Here is a 21,323-nt window from a genome sequence, read left to right as displayed (position 1 = left end):
GAATTGGTGAGAAAAAATCAATAACTGATGGAGGAGGAGATTGATACGGGATCAGGAGAGGAAATATTGGGATATTTCAGTGTATGGATAATTTCTTACACCCATAATACAAAGCCATGCATAACCCAATACACCCCCTAGAGGGCAGCAGACCCTATTACCCTGCTTTTTGTAGGCTCATGTATTTTGTATATATGTAAATATATATATATATGATAAGTTCTACAGACCAACTCTCTGGATGTCGGTCACTTTCACAGATCTCTACCGTCTCTTGTCTGTGGTCACATGTTTCCTGATCTCAGCCTGTGAGGCCGTGTGTGTGTGTGAGTGTGAGAAACTCGGAGCGGTGTTGCTGACTCACTGTGATTCTGGGGCCAGCTGAAGGGCGGGGCTCGCCTCAGCGCCGCACAGGGACTGATGTCTCTCTGACTTGGCCTCTGTTGATGACTGAAGGGAGGGAGAGGGGACTCTTCATCATCGTTCACACAAGTCGACTCATTTACAAGGCAAAGTTCCGCTGATTCACAGGCAAATGACTATTCAAATGTATCGACATCTGGTGATGATGATGTTTCTGTGACTGTGTTAATACCTGTGTCACGCTGCTCTTCCTCCAGAACCACCAACGTCCAGACTTCTTTGGCATCTTCTCTTTGGCCCAGGACTCCATCGTAGCCTGTGAACATTCATATATTTTACAGAAAATTCAACCTCTAACTCACACTGTCAAAAGTGAACCCTCGACGGTCGACGGTACCTTTGGTAACTTCTTCTGAAAAGCCTGCATGCTCAGTATGACCGGTGCAGCCAGCGTCCAGTTGTAATACCTGGGAGGAAATGATCGACCAATCAGCTGAGGTGTGTTTGTCTTTATTTTGACAGAAGAGTCAACGTCATCCACCTGTTTGAAATCCGCACCACCAGGTTGGGGTTCTCGATGATCCCAGGATTCTCAGCGAACTCGTGGAAGGTGACGATGTGTTCCATGAACTTCTCTGAAATAAGGAAGAAGAAGATGAACGGGTGTCATAGGTGGTGTCTGTCTGTTTGTCCTCTGATCACAGGTGGTGTCTGTCTGTTTGTCCTCTGACAGGAAGTGTGACGTAGAACCTTTGGAGATCTCCGAGGCCTCGTTCAGACCTCCACACAGTGACAGAGTGACTTCTGGGAGATCGCCTGAAGAGTCGGACAGACACTCGGTGCCACTGTCTGCTGCAGCACTGCCCACTGACTGTGGGGACTGGGAGCCGGAGCGCTGTCCCTTCTGTCGGACCTCCACCCAGTGTTTGGGAACCGGCTCAGACTCGCTGAAATCACACAGTCAAAAAATTGGTTATTTTTTTTCAAAATAAATTTCTAATATTGTATAAGGGATCTGATTGGCTCTAACTTTAACCTTCAATCTACAGGACATCAAGACAAATGAATCCCTCCTTATATCATATATTATAAGATTATTTTATTAGACCAAGTCCCACTGGAGTCAAATGGTCTCTTTTTACAGGATTTAAAACTTTTTTTTTTTTCTGCATCTTCTTAAACAAGAAAAAAGATTCCCGGTGCCACCACATGGGGTGTCAGGAAATATTGATAAACTAAAATATCACGATATTTCATTTCACAATATTTATATTCTACAGCACTATTGATTTTTTTTTATCAATAGTTGACAGTGAAATATTCGTGCCCAAAGTATCACAGTATATCACAGTATATCGCAGTATATCGTACCGTCACCCCCTCTATCGTGATACGTATCAAATCACCAGAACACTGAAAATACACACTCCTAGGACCACACGAGTACCACCAGCGGTACGTGGACCATAGTTTGAGAACAATGGGATTTGTACCTTTTTGGAAAGTAGAGAGCGGCCACATCAGGATCCAGTGAGTTCAGATCGTCCAGATAAATGTCTGTCGGTCCCAGATGTTGGTTCCTCTTTGTGGAGCCTGAACGAAGCAGAGACAGTGAGACGTCAGGGAGGAAAAAACACTGAACTGTTTTCTTTTTCCCTCCTAGACGACAGCGTGAGACACAGACCACAACGACATCCTTCCTGCAAACGTTCACATACATTCACACAACACGTGTTGTTCTACAGGTTAACCCCCAGGGGGACTGGTGTGTGGAGAAGATAAAAAGAAGTCAAAGTTCTACCCTTCCTCTCTCTGTCTCCAACTGCGTCCACGCCTCTGGCAGCAGAGCCGCTGTCCCTGCGGCTGGGAGGTGAGGACGTCCACCGTGGCTTCCGCTCTGGTTTAGCGTTGGTCTGTGACGACGCTGCGGGAGGTTGGGGTTCACGGCAGCAGGCGGTGGGTTTGTAGGGTCGAGGCTCCGGTCTGACTATACTGCAGGTGGAGTCCGTGGTCTTATCTCCGTCCTTTGACTCTTCTTCCATCACCTCCGAGCTCAGAATGACCCGGAAATGTGTGCTCTCAGATGGAGTGATGGACAACACTCTGGGTTCTGTTCTGTCCTTCTTGATGACCTGGAGACAGGACAGTTGACAAACATGGACATGTGAAGGAGGACAGGCGTCCACCTGTCTTCATTACAGGCCCTACCCTGGTGGATTCTGGGAACTCCCCCCACGTCCACTGCATGTAAGACTCTGCCCTGAGCGTACGTCCAGCTGGCTTCACCAACAGCTCCGAGTCGCTCTGGGGCGCCGTAGGTTCAGCCACGTCACTGGAGCGAGTGGAGAAAAGACACAGATGTAGAAGCTGCAGATCTGTTTTATTTCACGGAACGAAACTCAGTATAAACCGATAAACCTACAGAGAACAGGGAGACCAGTCACTGTCAGAGAAAGGATAGCTGTCCCACTCAAAGTCACCGAGGGGAGAGAGTTGTCTGCTGCTCACGGTGGACGCCCTGCCCAGAAGAGAAAATGAGTGTTAAAAAAAAAAAAAGGGTTTTCACAACAAACTCTCACTGATGGTCCAGTGTCTGACCTTTGCTCCTCGTCTGAACTGAGCTCCTGCTCCTGCTCCTGCTCACTGCCTGCAGTGGTGCTGGGCTGCTCCTCCTTGTGCGGCTCCGCTCGGTGCTTCCTCCTGCGCCGTTTCTTCTTCTTCAGAGCCGAGTTCTGGCAGCTCTGGTCGCCTGGACTCGCCGTCGGGCTGTGGTCTGGGCTCCTGAACGGGGCCTCCTCTGTGGGGATGGGCGAGGTGACCAGGTGGGCTGGGATGAACTCCTGTGTGAAGAACCTCCTTGTTTTCACTGAGCTCTTTGTATTTCTACCACATGTTTGACCATCAAACTCACGTTGAGCTCCTCCGTCTCTCGAACAAAAAAGGCCTCTCCGTTGTCCCCGAGTTTCATCTGCAGCTCCACAGGCTCCCCGTTGATTTCTATGTCGATCTGTGACATTGAACAACAAACATCTTAACAAACACGCAGGTTTATCTACAACACGACAGCAGTGTGTGCGTGAGGTTCAAACAGAGCTAAGAGCTGAGCCGCGGAGGAAACAGTCGAGCTTTTGTAGCATTTCAGCAAAATAATCCAGGACTGCAGGATTTAGGGCTGCACACAGTACAGTTACTGAAGTCATACCACATGATTCAGTCACAAATAAACACAGGTGAGAAACACTGACATCTATCTGCTGATATTTGTCTTTGTCTGTTCCAGAAAAATAAAAATTATATATATATATATTTCTTGGATCATATTTAGGAAGGTTGATTCATCTGAACTGATCATATACTGTAATAATATATTTGTATTGGACCATACAGTAAAACCACATGCATTTATTCAACACCTCACGTATTATGTATAAACTTAACTGTGTTCAGTTTATGTGAGTGAAGCCAAAAAAGTGGGGGCACCCCCGATCTAGATTAATCCACTGTTGTCCTGTGATAAAACTTGACACATTTTTACTTTTTTTTTAACCACATTTGATAATATTCACTCACCACTTTCTCCCTGGAGTGCAGCACGCCCAGTTTCCCAAAGCGGACGTGAAACGGCGAACACTGGAAGGTTCCGTCGGCCTGTCGCACCACGATCACGTCGATGCATCCTGACAGCGTGGCCTGATTGATGCCCTTGTACAGCTCCTTCATTGTCACCAGCACCTGCCCCGCCAGCTGCCCCACGTAGTTCATGGTGCCCACCTGACAACAAAGACATGTTCTTTAGTCGCCATTCTACCACATTAGGCCACTGGGGGGCGCAGCGTTCGTCTCCTTTTGCTGATAAACTGGTCCCTGAATGCAGCAGCAGCTGTGTCCTATTTTCCTTTAAATAGTTCCTGAGCTGAACCAGGGAGACGTGGCCCACACCTGGATACATTTCACCATCATATGACCCACATCTGAATGTTTATGTCAGTCTGAACTGGACCAATCAGACGCTGTCATTCATATTTGACTCTGACTTCACCATACAGTGAACCATCAACCTAAACATCCAGGTTTTTAGACTGCAGTAAAGCATAGGAAAAAAACATTATACATTAAACATTATATTAAACATGAGTATCAGGTCGATGAATCAGCAAGTTTTTTTTTTTTTATAGTAAAGCATAGAAAAAAAACATTATAGAGTGTCAGGTCGCTGAATCAGCAAGTTTTTTTTTTTTGAGTTGATGTTCCAGAAAACTAAATCTTAAATGTCTTAAACAAAATTTAATTTAATTTAATTTTTTTTTTTTTTGCATTTTCAGCCAGGTCTTTGAAGGCCCTACAACTGACCAGAGTCCAGGGGACATGTCCCAGAGGTGTCCATGTGTCCACAACAGGACTGTGAACAACAGGTGAAGTCCCAGCCCTGACCTGTAGGAGACCTAGCTCCAGCTGCTAATGCTAACCTCTTACATAAGACCCTAAGTCAGAGTGGAGAACTTCATAAATAGAACAGACATTGAAAACAGCATTTCCAAAATGGCCGACAATCAATCTTTATGTTCAACGAGGAACTTCACAACAACTTAAAAAAATACAAAACTAATTCAATGACTTTCAAGCACTCAACGAGGAACTTCACAAAACTAATTCAATGACTTTCAAGCACTTTCAAGGTTCCTTATAAAAAGCCCATTTAGAAAGACTATGTTCACTGCTTCACCTCATATTAGACTGGCTGTCGTTCTGACCAATTACATAACGTTTGTGTTTCTATGTGATGAGTTCAAGGGTCGACAGTAAAGTTCTTCACAGTTTTTTTTACTACAGTTTTTGGAGCATTTATAACTGAATGACAACAATAACAAACAGGTTTCCATTCAGCAGCCGCAGAGTTCTGTCTGTGAGGAAGAACTGAAGGAATGTTGGAGCGCTGCTAATCCCTGTTTATGGGATTAGGACTAATCTGCCTTTCACTGTCCACACTAGGTACCACAGTGGACACCTTACTGTACTTGTCAGTATGACAGTAAAAATAGTACGTATTTAAACTCTAATCAGACGATAGATGATTTATTTATATTTTTCTTTTTTAAATCATATTTAAAAAAAACATTTACATAAAAAATGTAAATGTTTGGAAACTTCTTTGACTTCTTTGTTGATTGGATTTTTTTTCCATGGGTTTGCAATTTTTTTTTTCTTGCGAAATTTGAATCTGCAAGTTCACAGATAAAAAATTGAATTAAACATGTTAAATTCAATCATTTAACATTTTCTTATCAATTCCATTTTTGACCATTTTATCTTATTTTCAATTACTTTTCCCTTTTTCTAGGTCAGCTGTACAGCATGAGGTGAAGCACTCAAGCAAAACTTAAAACTAAAATTACTTTTACTTTTTTTTTTACAATGTTATATTATTATTATTATTATACACCATAACTGACTTATACAGTATATAAAACTCTATCCATCAGGGGTCTTCAACCCCCTCCCAGCAATGAAGAGTTTGAGTCAGAGCCATTGCCTAAATGCATTAAAAATTTTAATTTAAAATTTAATTTAATTTTTTATAAATTTGTAATTAGCCTTTTTATCTTGTTATTCTGGATTCAGTTGCTAAGCTAGCATCAAATAACACAGCAGTTTATACAGTAAGGCGACCAGACTTTTATAAACAAACCTGTCAACTAAAATCAACGCCAATATCAATATCAATATTGAATAATTTTCATACCAGCTCTTCACATTATTATTATTTCAATTGTAAAAACACGTTTAAGTGACACCCTGTTACTATGCTAATGCCCTGGCATACAGTACAGGTTATCATGCCAACAACAATGACCCACAAATATAAAAACTGTCCGGTCAACAAACAATTCACAACCTCCCCGCAGTACCAAGCAGTCCGCCTGGGGGTCGCTGACCCACTGTTGAACACCGCGTATCTATATTATTGATAATTTATCAAAATTCACTTGAATATTACGTAAAGTAAATGTAAATGAATGAGATTTTTTTTAAGTCAGTATTACGTCATTCAAAAAGCGGTTTAGTTCAATCACGATAACCGTTGTACTTCTTTCGACAGTTGAACGTGAATTAACAACTCAATAACTTCAACAACGGAGAAAACTCACGACGAAGACTTAATAACGTAAATCAATTCGTCGTTTAAGTGACTCCTACCTGCTGCAGCAGGAGTTACTCCTCTTCTCCGTTCCTCAAACACCGGCGGCAGTTACAACCTCATTAACGCTGCCGCCGCTACAGCCGGAGGGAACGAGACGGCATCACGTGACCCGGCTGTACTCAGCCAGCAGCAGCAGGCAGCGGGAGGAACACGTGACCACAGGTGTCGTAATGTTGTAGTAGAACATACGGGTAACTTAATGTAAGTCATTGTTAACTTAAAAAAAAAATATTTAGATTTTCTAATTAATCTATCGTAATTATCTGTATTTATAATATATATAAGTAATTTTTTTATTTAATTAAAATTACAATAAAAATTTGATGACGATTTTTTAAATTAAACTTTATTTATTTTCACTTCTGCCGAGTGAAAATAATGACCGAAACCATAATGCAGACTATTAAGCATTATGTAAAAATAACTAGTACTTAAATCAAAAATTAAATATTATTTTTTCTAATTAATTAACTCTTATTTCCACAGGATGCCGGAATGGACGCCCATGTTGTCAAAAAACAGGCCTGAAAACCCCGTCATAACAGTAAAACCTCATCCTAAAACAGGTGGATATATTTGTCAATGTTATTTTCTTGGATTTTCATGTGAAGTTGACACAACATTTTTCACACATTTGAGTGAGGTCAAAACGAAAGTAATACTAAAAATAGTCATCTGATCAGCTGTAAAGGGGAAGTACAGGTTTTTTTATTGCCTGACGACGGAGCAGCTGAGTCCAGCTCTACCATGACAACACTGGGGTTTCCCAGAGGAAGGAAAATGTGTCAAATTAAAATCAGAAAGTTGATGAAGAGTCTTCAAGATTATTATCCAATTACCAAAATGTTGGGTGTAGGTTTGGGTAAAACCTTTGGGCAAAAAAAAAAAAATATATATATATATATAAACAAGTATATATGAAACAAAACTTACATTTTTAAAATGAGGCAAACGTTACGCTCAGTCTGTGTCAGGTGATCAATGAAGAGAGACATGTGAGTGACAAAGTTTTTGGTGTGAGTAAAAGTTGTTGGTTATTTCATATGTAAACCAAACACCGTCACTAAAGTGTCACTAAAACAACAAACCTCAAAGTATTTAGCCGTGTTTTACCATTTTTCTACCATAATTCTACTCTGCTTCAGTTACTTCTGAACGTCCAGGTTTCAGTTCTTCTTCTTCCTCAGCAGCAGCAGCAGCAACAGAATCCTTCCTTTTCACCTCAGTTTGACTTTTCTCTGTTTTCTGTGGACTCGTTTTACCCAGTGATTCTGCAGAAAAAAAGTGTTGGTATTATTTTAAATTTTGTTATTGATAAGAGGGGGAAAAAAGTGTAAAAAAAAAAAAGCATTAATTCACATCCTTCTCATTCTAGCCTGTAGGGGGCAGTCGTGCAACAAATACTGTTATTTGATAAAAATGTGATTGTTGTTATACCATTGTTCTACTACATTAAAACTACAGTCTTTCTCGTGATTGTTGTTGTTATACTACTACATTAAAACTACAGTCTTTCTCACCTTTTTTCTTTTGCACAGCTTCCATCTTTTGTTGGGGCGTGTTTGGACCAAACATCACATTTCCGTCTGCGTCGGTCCAGTAGGAGGTCACCCCCAGGTCGGGTAAACCCTCGGTGGTCTCCAGCTGAGAGACAGACAGTCACATCAACAGTCAGTCCTTCACCAGTAAGTCAGTACTTTGTACACAGTAACCTAGTACCACTGCAGTACTCACCTTCAGTTCTCGTCAGTCACTTGTTCAGATGTTGTTTTTGCAGCTTTCTGTCTAATTCAGTTTTAGGTCATTCAAATTGTATAACAGCAGGAGTGGGATTATATAATATATATGTATAAATTTGTATTTAGTCCCAACGAAATAACGTGAATATCCGTTGTTTTACTTTTAATTCTTTAAAAAAAAACCTTCTAGTTTTCTTTTAGGGTAACACTAAATAATCTAACTAAAGGATTTGAACTAATTCTGGCAACATTTTTATTTTAGCCAAGTCTGGACTTCCTTCAAATTCATTGGCTGTTTATAGCTATTTTGGCTAACTTCTATGTACTGTATGTTTTGGCCAATTGTGTTGTATTTCTGGGCCAAACTTCAGCTACTTTCAAGGCTAACCTTAAGCTACAACCCCCCCCCATCCCCCAGAGAATGTGTAACCTTCGCTCAAACAGCGTCTTTAAATCGGAGACTGGCCCTTTAAGACTCATGTAAACACTTTTGATAGACGTCACTGACAATTTACAGTTGGTGAACGTAAACAGAGACGTGGAGCTGCTGATCCTTGGCTTGTCTGTGTTTGTGATGTCATTTCTGATGCCACAGGTCGGTGTGTACAGTGATGGGGAGTGGGAGTGAAAAAAGGGAGGAAAAAGTGCCTGGAGTGGATGATGAAACACCGGGGAGAAAAACGGTGAAGGGTGTGAAAACCAAAGTCAGGCGACAACAGAAGAACAAGGAGAAGAAGGAGGAAGAGGAGGAGGAGGAGGTGGGGAAGAACATGCTTGTTTTTTATTAGTGTCACCAAGAAACAAGGGAACAGGAAGTGGAGCGATAATCACTAACGTTTGGGTTGGACAGTGATTACAGTTGTCATGACAGTGACATCATAAATATAATCATTATGAACAAAAGGAGGCGCCATAATCATGATTTATGGACAGTGAAGGGAAGTGAAGGAAAACAACAACAACAATAATAATCATTATAATCATAATAATAACAATGAGAGGACAAGGCGCTGAGCACAGTGTTCACTACTGACAAGGAAGTGATGTCATGACCACAACACCATCACAGTGAGGGTGGATACAATGGAACAACAACAACAACAACAACACTGGACCTCCTAGCAGATGAAAAGGCACGTTCTCCACTGAACCACCGCGTTGAAGTACATTTGCAACTAAATCGTGTCATGAAGTCTAATAATTTATGGACCAGGGAGCATCTGTGCAACCACACCCACGTGGGCCAGATATTGGGTTACTTCTGCTACATGTTGGACCATATTTGTGGACCATCAATTCAGCCAACTTTTCCATTCGTGTGGGTTGATGGTTTGCCATGAAAACTGTAGACGGCTGACAAATGTAACCACTGTTGTGGTTCCATGGTTTAGCGGTTAGCACACCTGCCTTCCGAGCAGAACCAAATATTCCTAGTGGCGCCTCCTGTGGCAGCCTAACGCTACTGACTTATTATAATTTACTAAAGCTGAGCGACACTTAAGTTTATCAACACGCAACTAAGGTTATCAAAGTATAACACGTTATAATCTTTTAGTGCTAAATTTTTATTGGCTATCGCTGCAGAAGTCGGTTTCATTTTGGTTATGGTGCCGTCGGTGATGCCCAAGATTTTTTTTTCCTTAAAGTGATAATGGATACGATGTCGATAAGATGGCAATGTCATACAATGCCATGTTTATATAATAAGCTTAGCTTAGCTTAGCAGCTATTTCCAAAACAAAGGCGACTTCAACAGAGTTTGTGACTCATAGTTGGTAGGTAGTTCCCGCCTCCACTGAGGACGAATGACGGCCAAGGTTATAAATTTACACTTTGGTTTTTTGTGTCACAACTTTTGTTGCAAATGTACTCAAATGTGTCCGATGAAAACACACTTTTAACGCACACTAACTACAAAGTTTTTCACATTCTCTTGACTCCATGCACGTCCGTCCGACCACATGTCTTTGACTCTTCAGCGTCCGTCTGTAAACTACTGTTTCACTGTATCTCTTATAGCAAACATACACCGACGCGTGACTCTCCGGACGTCACCACTTCACACAAACACGCAGCGCAAAAATGGCAGCAGACTCTGGACCAAATCTTTGGTACGTTTCACTGAACTGATGAACACCTCTGGTTAGAGCACCTCTATTTTATGGTTTTTTTTTTTTGGTTTTTAAATCTTTGGATATTCTACACAAACACCTCACGCCTCCCTTCAGTTCAGCCCTTTTCACGTTTTGTACATATTTACGACAAGATTTGGACGGCTCTTATTTTTTCTTGCCGCCCACCTCCTCGGGGATGAACACACTTACGGTGAAGTCTCCGCTCTCTGTGCCGTACTTGTTTTTCACCAGGATGCTGTATTTGCCCGAGTCGGACACGCTCACCGCGGTGATGGTGAAGCTGGCGAACTTTCCGGACTCGAACCTCAGGATGCAGTGCTCGTCCGATGCGATCTCCTTCTCGTTCTTCAGCCAGGTGACCTCCGGTAGGGGATCACCGGAGATGTTGCAGGTGAGGTTGAGAGCCTGGGGGGACGATCAGAAACTACAGTCACTGAACGAAGGTGTAAAGTACAGCGTGTACTTGTACTTGTACTCAGCAGGACAGGTACCTTGCCCTCCTGGATGGTGACCACGTCAGGCAAACCTCCAGCGACTCGAGCACGACCTGAGGAAAGGTACTTCAACGTTACTCTTATTTTTCCTTACAGATCAAAACAGTGGTTCTCAAAGTGGGGGGCGCGGAGTTATTGTGGGGAGGCCAAGAAGGGTCAGCAGGTCAAATTAATTTATTTTTTAATATTTCTTCTAACTTTGTGACTTACAGGACGAATATCACTGATTAGTCATTTTGTTTCCTTTAAAGTGATTAATTAATTTGTCAAATGAACATATTGTTGATTTTTTTTTATATACAATATGAACACAGTGTGACTCACCTCTCTCTGCAACAGCCGCGGCTCTGAAGAGGTAAGAAAAAAAACAAAGACACAAACGTCATCAGTGAGCCTGAGAAGTGGAAGGTAAGAACTTTTATTTATTCTTCTCTTATACAGAAGAAAAAAAAAAAGAAAAAACTTACTTGAGTCTCTGGAATTCTGCGAAAGCGTCATCAAATGCTGTGAAACACAAAACAAGTGGTTAAGAAGTGTGCCCTAAAGGTCAAAGAGGTCACTGCAGACCAGTCCAAACATCTATCTGCTCTTATTTGTCTTTCTGTTCTTGCAGTAAAAATGTTGAGTTTGATGTTTGATTAATCACAATTAATTTGGTGAATAATCAGATCAAAACCTTGACTCATTTGTCATGGTCCAGCAGGTTGCTGGTTCTCACCTTGACCACACAGCTCCACTTCTCTCCTCAGACTTCCGTTTCCCATGTTGAACTCGATGGCGTATTTGCCCATGTCCTTCTCCGTGGGCTCAGAGATCTGCAGCCACAGCTGCTCTCCCACCACGCCGCTCTTGATACGGTCAGAGAAGGAGATGGCCGAATCTCTGACAGACATGAACGGCTACGGTTAGAGCCACGCCCCCCCAGGGTCAGAGATACTGCTAATAATAATAATAATAATAATACCCCTCCTCCCTACCCCCCCACCCCCTGTGTTTGTGGATCTCACTTGTAGTGCCACGTCACTTGGAGTAAGTCGTTGTAGATGTTGACGAAGGTGTAGAGTCTGATGCCCTTCTCTGTGCTGGTGATCTTCAGTGGAGTGGAGGAGTTGGCTGCGATTCAAACAAACAAATTTGGTTAAAAGGATGGATTTAAAATTCAATCACAGTGAAGTATCTAAAAGCTACAGGTTGTTTTTGTTTTTTTTGGTTTTTTTTATTACCAATGAAACTGAAAACCTCATTCATCAAGTCCTTGAAACCTACGAAAACAGAGAGCGGCGTGAACAGTGAGATTTATCCAGTGTAGACTTCGATCCAATAGTCAGATAAAAAGACGATAAAAACGCAATTAAAACAGATCAAATACAAACAGGGAACAAACAATAAAACTGAATTTGACAGTTAAAAAACTCAGAGTTACCCTGATCCTTCAGGTTCAGCGTGGCCGTGTCTTTCCCTCTGTCGTCCTTCAGGACAACTTCGTACATCCCAGAATCCTTCTTGGAAATCTGACAGAGGGGAGGGGGAGCACTGGGGTCAAAGGTCACGTACAGTAAAAGACACTTGGCCATCACCACGACAACGGAGTAAAAAAAAAAAAACAAAACACCAGTGTGTGCATTCAAAAGAAAAGACCGGCTTTTCTCTTCTGCTATGATGCTGCAGAAAACACATGGAAGACATGAAGGCAAAAGGAGCGAGCAGACCGACAAACATGTAACTTATCATTAAAAAAAAAAAAGAAAATTATAAAGCACTCGCAAGCAAAACAAAAAAAATCAATCAAAAAACAAACAAAATGACAGAAAGAAAAAGCCAAAAACGGCAACAAAAACAAACAAAACGACAGAAAGAAAAAGCCAAAAACGGCAAAAATGAAACTGATCCCAACTTTGAGTTTTTTCCAGACTACTTCATTGGGCGGAGTGTTTGGAGGACAGTCACACTGAAATAGGACAGATGTGAAATGATGTTTGTAGGTTACAGTGAAATGGGTTGATGACAGGGTTGTACAAGCAGACACATGTTCAGATGAGGCGATGTTTCTGGGACACAGATGGAAAACACTGAGGACACAGGAAGGAACTCCTGGTTAAACCTGGTTTATCCTCCAGCCCCTCGTCTGTAGTTTGTGTTCGTTATGCGAGTAATTTTGGTACGTTTTTTGTTTTTTTTTGGTCAAGTTGCGGATGCTTAAAACAGTGCAGTACCACTGGAAATCATGGGGGCAGTGTTGCGAATGAAAATTAATCTGCGTGGTATTTTTACCGCTTAATTCAGTTGCAGTTTCAGTAACAAAAAAAGGAAGAAAACAAAAAAAGGAGAAACAACCAACTTCTCTAAGACCTAACGATGAGTCAGCAGACGGCTACAAAACTACAAAATAAAAGCTGAATCTAAAAAAAAAAAAAAAGAAAAACAAAATCCTCTCCCACTGACTCCCCGCTGCCACTGGGCGATGAAAAAAATTGTGTGGCATAAAACCGCTCGTGGTGCAAAAAGGGGTGGGGAACACTGCCCTCCAGTGGACATTTTGTTTAGCGACCAAGCCAAACAGAATGTGGAGCGTTTGAAACAGAACGACGCGCTTTTGTCACGTGAAATGAGAATAAACCAGATGATTTGATCTGAATATTACGGAGCTTCTAAAGGGAATAATTTAAAAAGAAAAAGAAAACATTTTCATATAATCTGTATAATATACAATTATTATTTAAAAACATATTTTCCTTATTGACATATTTTTATTTTACGTGTCCAATATGTTCAAATTCCTACCTGAGCGATTTCCAGTTTCAACACTCCCTCAGTGAAGCCCAGATGTTCGTCTGCTTTAATCTCACGTCCGTCTTTGTACCACACGGCCGTGGTCTCCTTCTTCACGTTGCCCACCTTGTAAACAAAAGATTATATTTACAGGAAGGCCTGGATTTTTTTTTTACAACGTGACCACGCCCAGATTAGGGTCTCACCTTGCACTTCAGCACCACAGAGCACTCCGGGGTCACCTCATAACTCAGGTACTCGACAAAGTGCGGACCTGAGGAAAACGTCACAGCGAAGTGAGGGCGGGAAACGTCAAATTAGAACTTTCTTAGGTTGTCCTGATTATACATGGCAGTGATTCTCAAGCTTATGGCACTTTGGCGCCCTCTAGCGGCACATGGCGTGTCACTCCGTTTTTAGTTAATAGTGTTATGTTGTATATTCACTCGGCGTGTCTGTTTTACTGCAGTGCTAGAGTATATAATAGTATAATCTTGGCACCATTTTGTCTAAAATAAAATTTCAGCTTTGAAAGTTAAACAGAAAAATTGTTTTCCATTTTAACTTTTGAAATCATTCGATCTTTTAACTGTAACCTTACAAGTTTTCTGGACAAATAATGTAAAAATTCAAATATCAACGTCACAATCAGATCAAACACCAGTGACAGACGTTATTTCGTACCTTGTTTTCTGAAAAACTCTTTCCTCTGAAACTCCGATTCCTTCTGTAGCTCCTTAAAAACTGCGAATTAGAAGTAGATAAATCAACGCTTGATGGTTAAAAACAATCTTCTTTAAATCCAAAAATCCACATAAAAACCCACTGCTGATTACGTCATTGTAGTTACTGTATGTTGCTAACTTATACCGACAGCTCAAACTGCTAGTCAAAAACAGAGCTTAGCGTTAGTCACGGTATGTCCAGGCTTTTATTGCCCTCTAGTGTTCATAATGTAGAACTGCAGAACCTCAAATACGTACCAAACACGGATGACTCCAAATATGATTTAAACTGATTTTTACTACTTAAGTCTTTAGTTAAACAATTGAGTAATTAATTACTAATAATTTATTTAAACTTTCAGACATTTGTACGTTCCCATTGGCTCTCTGAGGTCAGCTGACCTCCTTCCTAAAACCATACCAAAGCTCAGGGAGTCCAGTGTCTGCAGCTGCTAGAACGAGTTCCAAGTGAATATTAGAACGATGAATGTACTTCCTGTTTACACATCACTTGTAATTTCTCTTTCTTCTGCCTTTTAAAGAATAGTTGTACTTTTAGTGGTTTTTTTACATTGCCTGTTTTTTTTAAAAATGTACATTATTATTTAAAAACGATTTAAAGTCAGACTTGTTAAGTTTGGTACCATTTCCTATCAGTACTAGGCTGGACTGGTTGGTTGCTTTGCCGTCTTTCAGCTGGAAGGTGAAGGTTCCCTCGTCTGCTGGTGTCAGAGCGTCCATGAACATCTCGATCACGCCGGTGTTTTTGTCAAAGTTCATCTTGTATTTCTGTGAACAGGAGGAGGAAACTGAAGTTTCTGAACATCACCGTCTGAACACAGGCTTCACCTCCTTCTCCTGCCTCCTCACCTCCCCCTGAGAGATAGCCACATCATTGAAGACGTATTCGATTTTGGCATCACCCGAAATCTTCTCCGCCTGCAGCCAGAAGCGAACCCTGCCCTTCTCCAGCATCTCCACGGCCAACTCTGACTTCAGAGGGATGACTAGAGGCAGATGGTGGGGGAGAGGAGTTATAGAGCGCAGTCTGTGGGACGACTAAAATAAGTCGAGACAGGATACGACATCGTTTTCACTCACTGGGGAATTTGTGTTCATGACTGACCACCAGCAGCCTCTTCAACTCTGAGGAGAAAAAAGTCAAAAAAAGAAAGATTAATACGAGGAAAGAGTAAAAAAACACTAGTCTGAAAGTCTGCGATATCTTTAATACGAAATTAAAAAAACAAAGTGCGACTTTGGACAACATTTGTACCTGAACACTAGGGGTGTAAGAAAATAGCAGTACATTGAAACATTGTGATATTTTGTTTCACAATAACGTACAAATATTCTACAGCGCTGTATTGATTTTTTTTTTATTACCAATTCCAAGTCAAATATTCCTGGTGTTGTTTACCACGGTACAGAAAAAAACAGAACTTTTCTATCCCTCCTTGAGTTACCTTCTGCTGAGAGGTCGTAGCTGGATGAAGCACCATCAGTGTGGGTGACGAGACAGGAGTAGACACCGATGTCGTCTTCCCCGAGGGAGGAGAACACAGCCTTGGACCTGACAAAAAAAAAAAAACTCAGTAAACAAACAAACAAACAAACAGCTGAAGATTCCCAGCTTCACAAACGTCTCACTTGTTTCCCTTGGTCTCTACAGTCAAGCGGGAGGAGTCTGTGATTTGCTCGTAATTCTTGGACCACACAAACTTGGAGTCAGAGGTTATGTCACCGCATTCAAAGTTCAGGGAGACCACGCCCTCGTCGTCTACGTTCACAGCTATCTCCTTGGTGCCTAGAGGACACAGAAGGTGGAGAGAACGTTTTCATGTCGGTGACAGACGCTCATCGTCCAGTAGGAGGGATTCCTTTTTTTCCAGGTACTCACCTGGTTTGGTGAGAGCTGGGACCGGTTCTGTCACCTCCGAGGTTTTACCAACGCCGGCTTTATTCTGAGCGCGGACGCGGAACACGTAGGTCTCGCCTTCCGTCAGGTTCTTGATCTGTGTAACAGACGGAAAAGGAAGTCAAAATTAAAATGACTAACCCAACCCAGGTTAAAAAAAATCTGATCTGAAGATCTGATGATGGCGACCTTCATGAACGTCTTCTCCGTAGCCTTGGTGTTGACTCCTCGCCACGCTTCCTCCGCAGCGCCAGCCTCTTTGATGTCCAGGTAAAATCCGTTGACCGGGTCACGACCCTGGTACACCGGGGGTTTCCAGAGCAGAACCACCGAATCACTCCTGACCTCTGTGATCTGAAGGTCATGAGGAGGTCCTGTGGAGAGGAGCAAAGCAGACATAATAATAATTTAATAATAATAATAAGAAATGTTCTTGCAAAAAACCTGAGCAAATGTATTGGATTTGGAAGAAAAAGTCCCTTTTTTAAAGTTTAGTTTCTAGAACCCTGAACTGACCCGGCACCGCGATGGTCCACTCCTCACACAGGAAGGTGTCACTCGGCATCGAGGGGATGCCAACACCTGCCATGTTGGTTGCTCGGACCTGGAACTGGTACTTCCTGTTCTCTTTCAGATCAGACACCTAGGAAAAAAGAAACATGAGGATACGGCCAACTTAGAACACAGATTTTAAGAACCATATTTTTCTACTCACTCTGTAGGCACGCTCGCTGATAGCCTTGATGTTGGCCTCGTGCCACTGCCCTGGGACGCCATCGATCACCTCGCGGTAATCCACGAAGTAGCCTGTGATGTCAGCACCGCCGGCGAAGGTCGGCTGCTTCCAGGCCAGCACCATGGAGTCACGCACGCACTCCAGGACGGTGATGCCGTAGGGCGGAGCAGGGGAGGCTGAAGGAGCAGAAACCACCAAGTTGACATCATACAGTCTCAGTGATGGAACGAGGTGATGTAATGGGGAGATGGGTGAGAAAGTGGTGACTCGTCAAAATGCCTGACGCTCGGCCAGGATCATAAAAAACCAGGGCCGTCGAACACATTTATTTGCAGTAATTCATTTGAGAAATTAATCGGAGTGAAATTTTTTAAATGCATTTTAAGGAAAAGTGAAAACTGAAGCTAAATATTGAGTTACACCTTTGTATATTTTTGAATATAGTCATATTAATTAAATCAATTAATTAATCATGACAGCGGTTCCTTGACCCAGTTTAACGTTGTTTATGGTTTAACAACCCTAATCAGAACACAAACCAGTGTCTGATTTAAGCTCACATCGATGCTACAGGAAAAATTAGCTTAGCCACCTGGTGGTGGATTATAGCTACGAATAAAATAGACATGTAAAAAGACAGCATTGTGAAGAATCTCATTTAGAGGAAAATATACAATGAAGCAGAACCTCGTCCAATAACCATGGTGATCAGGAAGGGTTGGTGTGTTTGTTTGGATTAACTAGTCCTTCAGTTGGGAATGTGACTACGTGGCTGCTGCCAGGGAACGCTGCTGTGTGGTTGTTGGTGTGTTAAAGTGCTCAAGGGAACTACGGAGCAGTGGACACTTGGTCAGTGTGAGTCAACACTGCAGGGATTGGTTCTGTTGACTTACCTGTAAGAAAACAGTACTGTGGAGAACTGTTCACTGTTCGACAGAACTGATTTTTTGTGTTCTAAGTAGTGTCAAGTCTCTTTTTAAACATGGACTAAAGCTGTGGTTCCCAGACCTTTTCTGCGACGCCCCCTTTCGTAGACAGGGCCACGGTCAAGATCTCAAATTCTAGGTCATAAATGAGTGGGATGGAGGATGGTTTGATTTGGACTGGATTAAAAAAAAAAGGTTCCTTGACCAGTGCTCACCTGACGAGTCTCTCCTCGGCTTCTCCGTCTCCTGTTTAGAAACGTTAGAGTCTAATGAGAACTTACGTTCCTGCCCGGCGTCAGCGACCGTGGCAGAACCTAAATCTACATCCTGCCCCGGGGCAGGGTCTGGTTCTAGGTGTGCTGCTGTTTCTGTGTCGGTGTGTGAGTTAGAAACTGCGTCTGACGACGACTCTGAGACCAGGTCTCTTTCAAGGTCAGGGGCCCAGGACACACTGCCTTTCTTGGCCCCTTTGGTTTTGTTCTGTGGGGAGGAGGTGGGTTCTATTCCCGTGGGTTCTGACCCACTCTCCTCTCTAGTGTCAGTGTCAGTCTGAGCTTTAAGCTTAGTGTCAGGGAGGGACTGGACAGGGTCATGCGTGCCCGTCCAGCGTGGTCTGTGCTCAGTTAGTTGGCCCGCTTTACCCCCCGGCCCCATCTCCTGTAACACACCATGTGGAATGCCGCCCCCTACAGGAGTTAGCAGAGAAGAGCAGAAGAAGGTTTTTTAAACCAGGCAAAAAAATAAAAAAAATAATCACAGTTCAGACACGGAACATAAAGAAGGACCAGGCATGAAACTAACACATTCAAATCTAAATTAATTCTAGAAGCCTGTAGAAATTCAGCACAATGTCTTCATCTGACCGGGAGTGAAAAATGAAGACAAGATGATCAGGAAGTGACATCCAGGTGTGAGAGACTCTAACTACGTTTGGGACTATGGGAACATGCAGCTGGTGAGAAGGAGTGCAGGCACAAATAGAGAAATTAGTAAAAGAAAACAAAACAGGCAGCAAGTCAGAAAAACCTTCACTGACTCTTTTTGAGAAGATTAAAGTGTTTGGGCTTCTTCCAAATATTTGTAGATCATTTAACAGTTTTTGTAACTGAGATGAACTTTCTGAACTTAATTGTGGGTAAATTGTTTTTGGATTATATCCAACAGATTTGTTGTTAACATTTTAGCAAAATTAAACCAGATTTTTGGCTAACTTCATACATGTTTCAAACTGGATTTTGGCTGTAAACTGTAAATATTTCTTGGCCATGTGTAAACTCTTTTTGAGCTTAATTTTCATTTGTTTTTGGTTAGGGTTTTAACTGGGTTTTGACTAACTTGGAATAAAATATTTTTGGCTAATTACAGGCTGCTAATCTCTGATTTTACAGTTGACTTCAGCCAAGTTTAAACTGTTTTGACAGTTTTCATGGTGGAATGAAAGTTTTTGTTTGGCTAGGTTTGGTTTCTTGGCTAATTTCTGCTACAGTTTGGTAGCTAGCCCAAATATGATTTACGGTTAAGTTCAGATACAAAGTAACTAAGTAATAAAACTGCTGTGGTTTATTGTACTGTTTGATGAAAGCGACACAAATATCAGAGTATAACATGATATTTCTTAGACAGCCAGTCAAACAGAACTAAACCAAAGCCAGGTTAGTGGGTTAGTTTGACCAACATGGTCCTGGTGGGGGCCGGGGGTGAAGGGTTGGGGGTGGGGGACAGGTGTTTGCAGATACCTTAAGGACCACCCAGGGGTGCCAGCACATTTTGTGCCCAGGACAGACGACAGATAAAGGTGAGGACAGGTGTGTGTGTGTGACACTGGGCCGGTTTGTAACAACCACTGCATTGGATCACTCGGACCCAAAGGAGAGGAAGTCAACAAGTCCTGAGCCTGATCCCAGTTCAGGCGGTGCAGGGGGAGGAGGTGGAGGAGGTGGTGGCAGAACAGGGTGGTGGATTGGTGGGGAACACAACAGTGCAGAGTAACATAAAAGGAGAACATGTGGGACTAAGGTGAAGAAAGTGTGGAGGTGCCGGTGGACAGTGATGGAGGGAAACATCTGAGGACAGTCGACGAGGTCAAAGTACACAACGTTTTCATGATCTAAGTAAGTCCATAACATATTTATGTAAACTTTATATTTCATAACAGACAATCTAACCACACTGGTACTTGCTAAAGTACTATGTCCCAGACGTCACTCACCGATTGCAGCCTTTACCTCCACAGGCTCAGACTCCGGGGAGAACTGACTCAGTCCTGCAGCGTTGACTGCTCTGACTCTGAACACGTACTTCTCTCCTGTCATCAACCCGTGGCAGATGAACCTGCGATGAATATGAGAAAGTGTCACATGAAGACACATTACCCCTTTTACCTCCTGTGGACAGACCCTGAGCTCAATCTTAAATTGACCAATCAGGAAGCAGTTAAACAGAAACAAACATCGATAAAAAGTCTTTTAAATATCAAATTACAACTTCTAACTCCTCTTTCTTCTTTCTTTTTCTTCTGACGCTTCACTTCAGGTGTTGCAACTACAAATCAAACGTTATCTTCCAAGAGGATTATGAGATGATAAAAAATAAAAAAAAGTACAGCAAAAAACACTTCATTTGCAGTTGATTTTAAAAGATAACTAACATACAGAAATCCAGAAGATTATTATTGATCACATATTTGAAAACGTGAGTATTTGAGGAGTATTTCACCTGGTAGCATTCACAGGCTTGTTGTTACACGGCTCCCACACGTTGCTGCCGACAATGCTTCCCTCAATGTAGTATCCCACCAACTCCTTGGCATCACGGGACGCCTCCCAAGACACGACAACTGATGTGTCTGTGTTTCTGGTGGGAACAACTTTGCTTGGGGCAGATGGGATATCTACAGGGCAGAAAAGACAGAGACAACAAAGGAATGATGAAGTATAAAGAAACGAGCAGAGACAATGAAGGAATGATGAAGTATAAAGAAATGAGTTGTTTCTTCTACTTTTCCTCCTAAACCCTCCTCACCAAGCTTGTCGCCCACGGTGGTGGCCTCGGTTGGGTCAGATGGTTCACCGACACCGGCGGAGTTGCAGCACCGGACACGGAATCTGTAGGACTTCCCTTCGGCGAGATCGAACAACGCGAAGCGAGGAGACTTGACTGGGATCTCTGTGTTGACCCTCTGCCAGCTGTCGGTGCCTGAGACACACTGGAAGACAAAGACAACGACGGTCAAACTGATGTCCCTCGCACTGTCTCAGATCTGGAACTGAGTCACTGGAATGAGAACTTCAGACCCAAAGACGCCTCTTTAATGAGAACA

The 21,323-nt window shown here is 42.4% G+C and overlaps 2 protein-coding genes across 12 annotated transcripts in view; both read right to left on the bottom strand.

The window, feature by feature from the left end:
- Positions 1-6,875, bottom strand: part of LOC103377454 (phosphatidate phosphatase LPIN2) — a 10,483-nt gene extending 3,608 nt beyond the window's left edge. The window contains exons 1-13 of one of the 2 annotated variants that reach the window (XM_025054442.1): positions 6,559-6,875; positions 3,934-4,134; positions 3,275-3,370; positions 2,962-3,203; positions 2,786-2,881; positions 2,572-2,695; positions 2,165-2,495; positions 1,857-1,956; positions 1,114-1,310; positions 905-998; positions 761-830; positions 596-679; positions 365-450 (exon numbers count right to left, since the gene is read on the bottom strand). In XM_025054442.1, the coding sequence (XP_024910210.1) occupies positions 365-450; positions 596-679; positions 761-830; positions 905-998; positions 1,114-1,310; positions 1,857-1,956; positions 2,165-2,495; positions 2,572-2,695; positions 2,786-2,881; positions 2,962-3,203; positions 3,275-3,370; positions 3,934-4,125 (1,712 nt within the window). In that variant the 5' untranslated portion in view covers positions 4,126-4,134; positions 6,559-6,875. The remainder of the gene's footprint in view (positions 1-364; positions 451-595; positions 680-760; positions 831-904; positions 999-1,113; positions 1,311-1,856; positions 1,957-2,164; positions 2,496-2,571; positions 2,696-2,785; positions 2,882-2,961; positions 3,204-3,274; positions 3,371-3,933; positions 4,135-6,558) is intronic. The other variant, XM_008308270.3, reaches the window with a different exon arrangement.
- Positions 6,876-7,222: 347 nt separating this feature from the next.
- myom1b (myomesin 1b) overlaps positions 7,223-21,323 on the bottom strand; it is a 26,026-nt gene continuing 11,925 nt past the window's right edge. For 3 of the 10 annotated variants that reach the window (XM_025054432.1, XM_025054433.1, XM_025054434.1), the window contains 27 exons: positions 21,026-21,209; positions 20,720-20,894; positions 20,214-20,335; positions 18,220-18,690; positions 17,058-17,254; positions 16,859-16,985; positions 16,532-16,716; positions 16,325-16,439; positions 16,075-16,231; positions 15,891-15,997; positions 15,526-15,570; positions 15,295-15,431; positions 15,069-15,213; positions 14,384-14,443; positions 13,906-13,973; positions 13,712-13,825; positions 12,825-12,878; positions 12,354-12,441; positions 12,154-12,192; positions 11,938-12,043; positions 11,649-11,812; positions 11,398-11,434; positions 11,255-11,277; positions 10,928-10,983; positions 10,626-10,841; positions 8,083-8,206; positions 7,223-7,833 (listed from right to left, as the gene is read on the bottom strand). In XM_025054432.1, coding sequence (XP_024910200.1) covers positions 7,694-7,833; positions 8,083-8,206; positions 10,626-10,841; positions 10,928-10,983; positions 11,255-11,277; positions 11,398-11,434; positions 11,649-11,812; positions 11,938-12,043; positions 12,154-12,192; positions 12,354-12,441; positions 12,825-12,878; positions 13,712-13,825; positions 13,906-13,973; positions 14,384-14,443; positions 15,069-15,213; positions 15,295-15,431; positions 15,526-15,570; positions 15,891-15,997; positions 16,075-16,231; positions 16,325-16,439; positions 16,532-16,716; positions 16,859-16,985; positions 17,058-17,254; positions 18,220-18,690; positions 20,214-20,335; positions 20,720-20,894; positions 21,026-21,209 — 3,456 coding nt within the window. In that variant the 3' untranslated portion in view covers positions 7,223-7,693. Of the gene's footprint in view, positions 7,834-8,082; positions 8,207-10,466; positions 10,842-10,927; positions 10,984-11,254; positions 11,278-11,397; positions 11,435-11,648; positions 11,813-11,937; positions 12,044-12,153; positions 12,193-12,353; positions 12,442-12,824; positions 12,879-13,711; positions 13,826-13,905; positions 13,974-14,383; positions 14,444-15,068; positions 15,214-15,294; positions 15,432-15,525; positions 15,571-15,890; positions 15,998-16,074; positions 16,232-16,324; positions 16,440-16,531; positions 16,717-16,858; positions 16,986-17,057; positions 17,255-18,219; positions 18,691-20,213; positions 20,336-20,719; positions 20,895-21,025; positions 21,210-21,323 lie in introns of those variants that run through there. The other 7 variants (XM_025054435.1, XM_025054438.1, XM_025054439.1 and 4 more) reach the window with 7 other exon arrangements.

Source organism: Cynoglossus semilaevis, chromosome 3 (genome assembly GCF_000523025.1).
Source record: "Cynoglossus semilaevis isolate Cse_v1.0 chromosome 3, Cse_v1.0, whole genome shotgun sequence".
Lineage (NCBI taxonomy): Eukaryota > Metazoa > Chordata > Actinopteri > Pleuronectiformes > Cynoglossidae > Cynoglossus > Cynoglossus semilaevis.
Note: the sequence above shows the minus strand (reverse complement) of the source record. Positions and strands in the feature narration are given on the sequence as shown.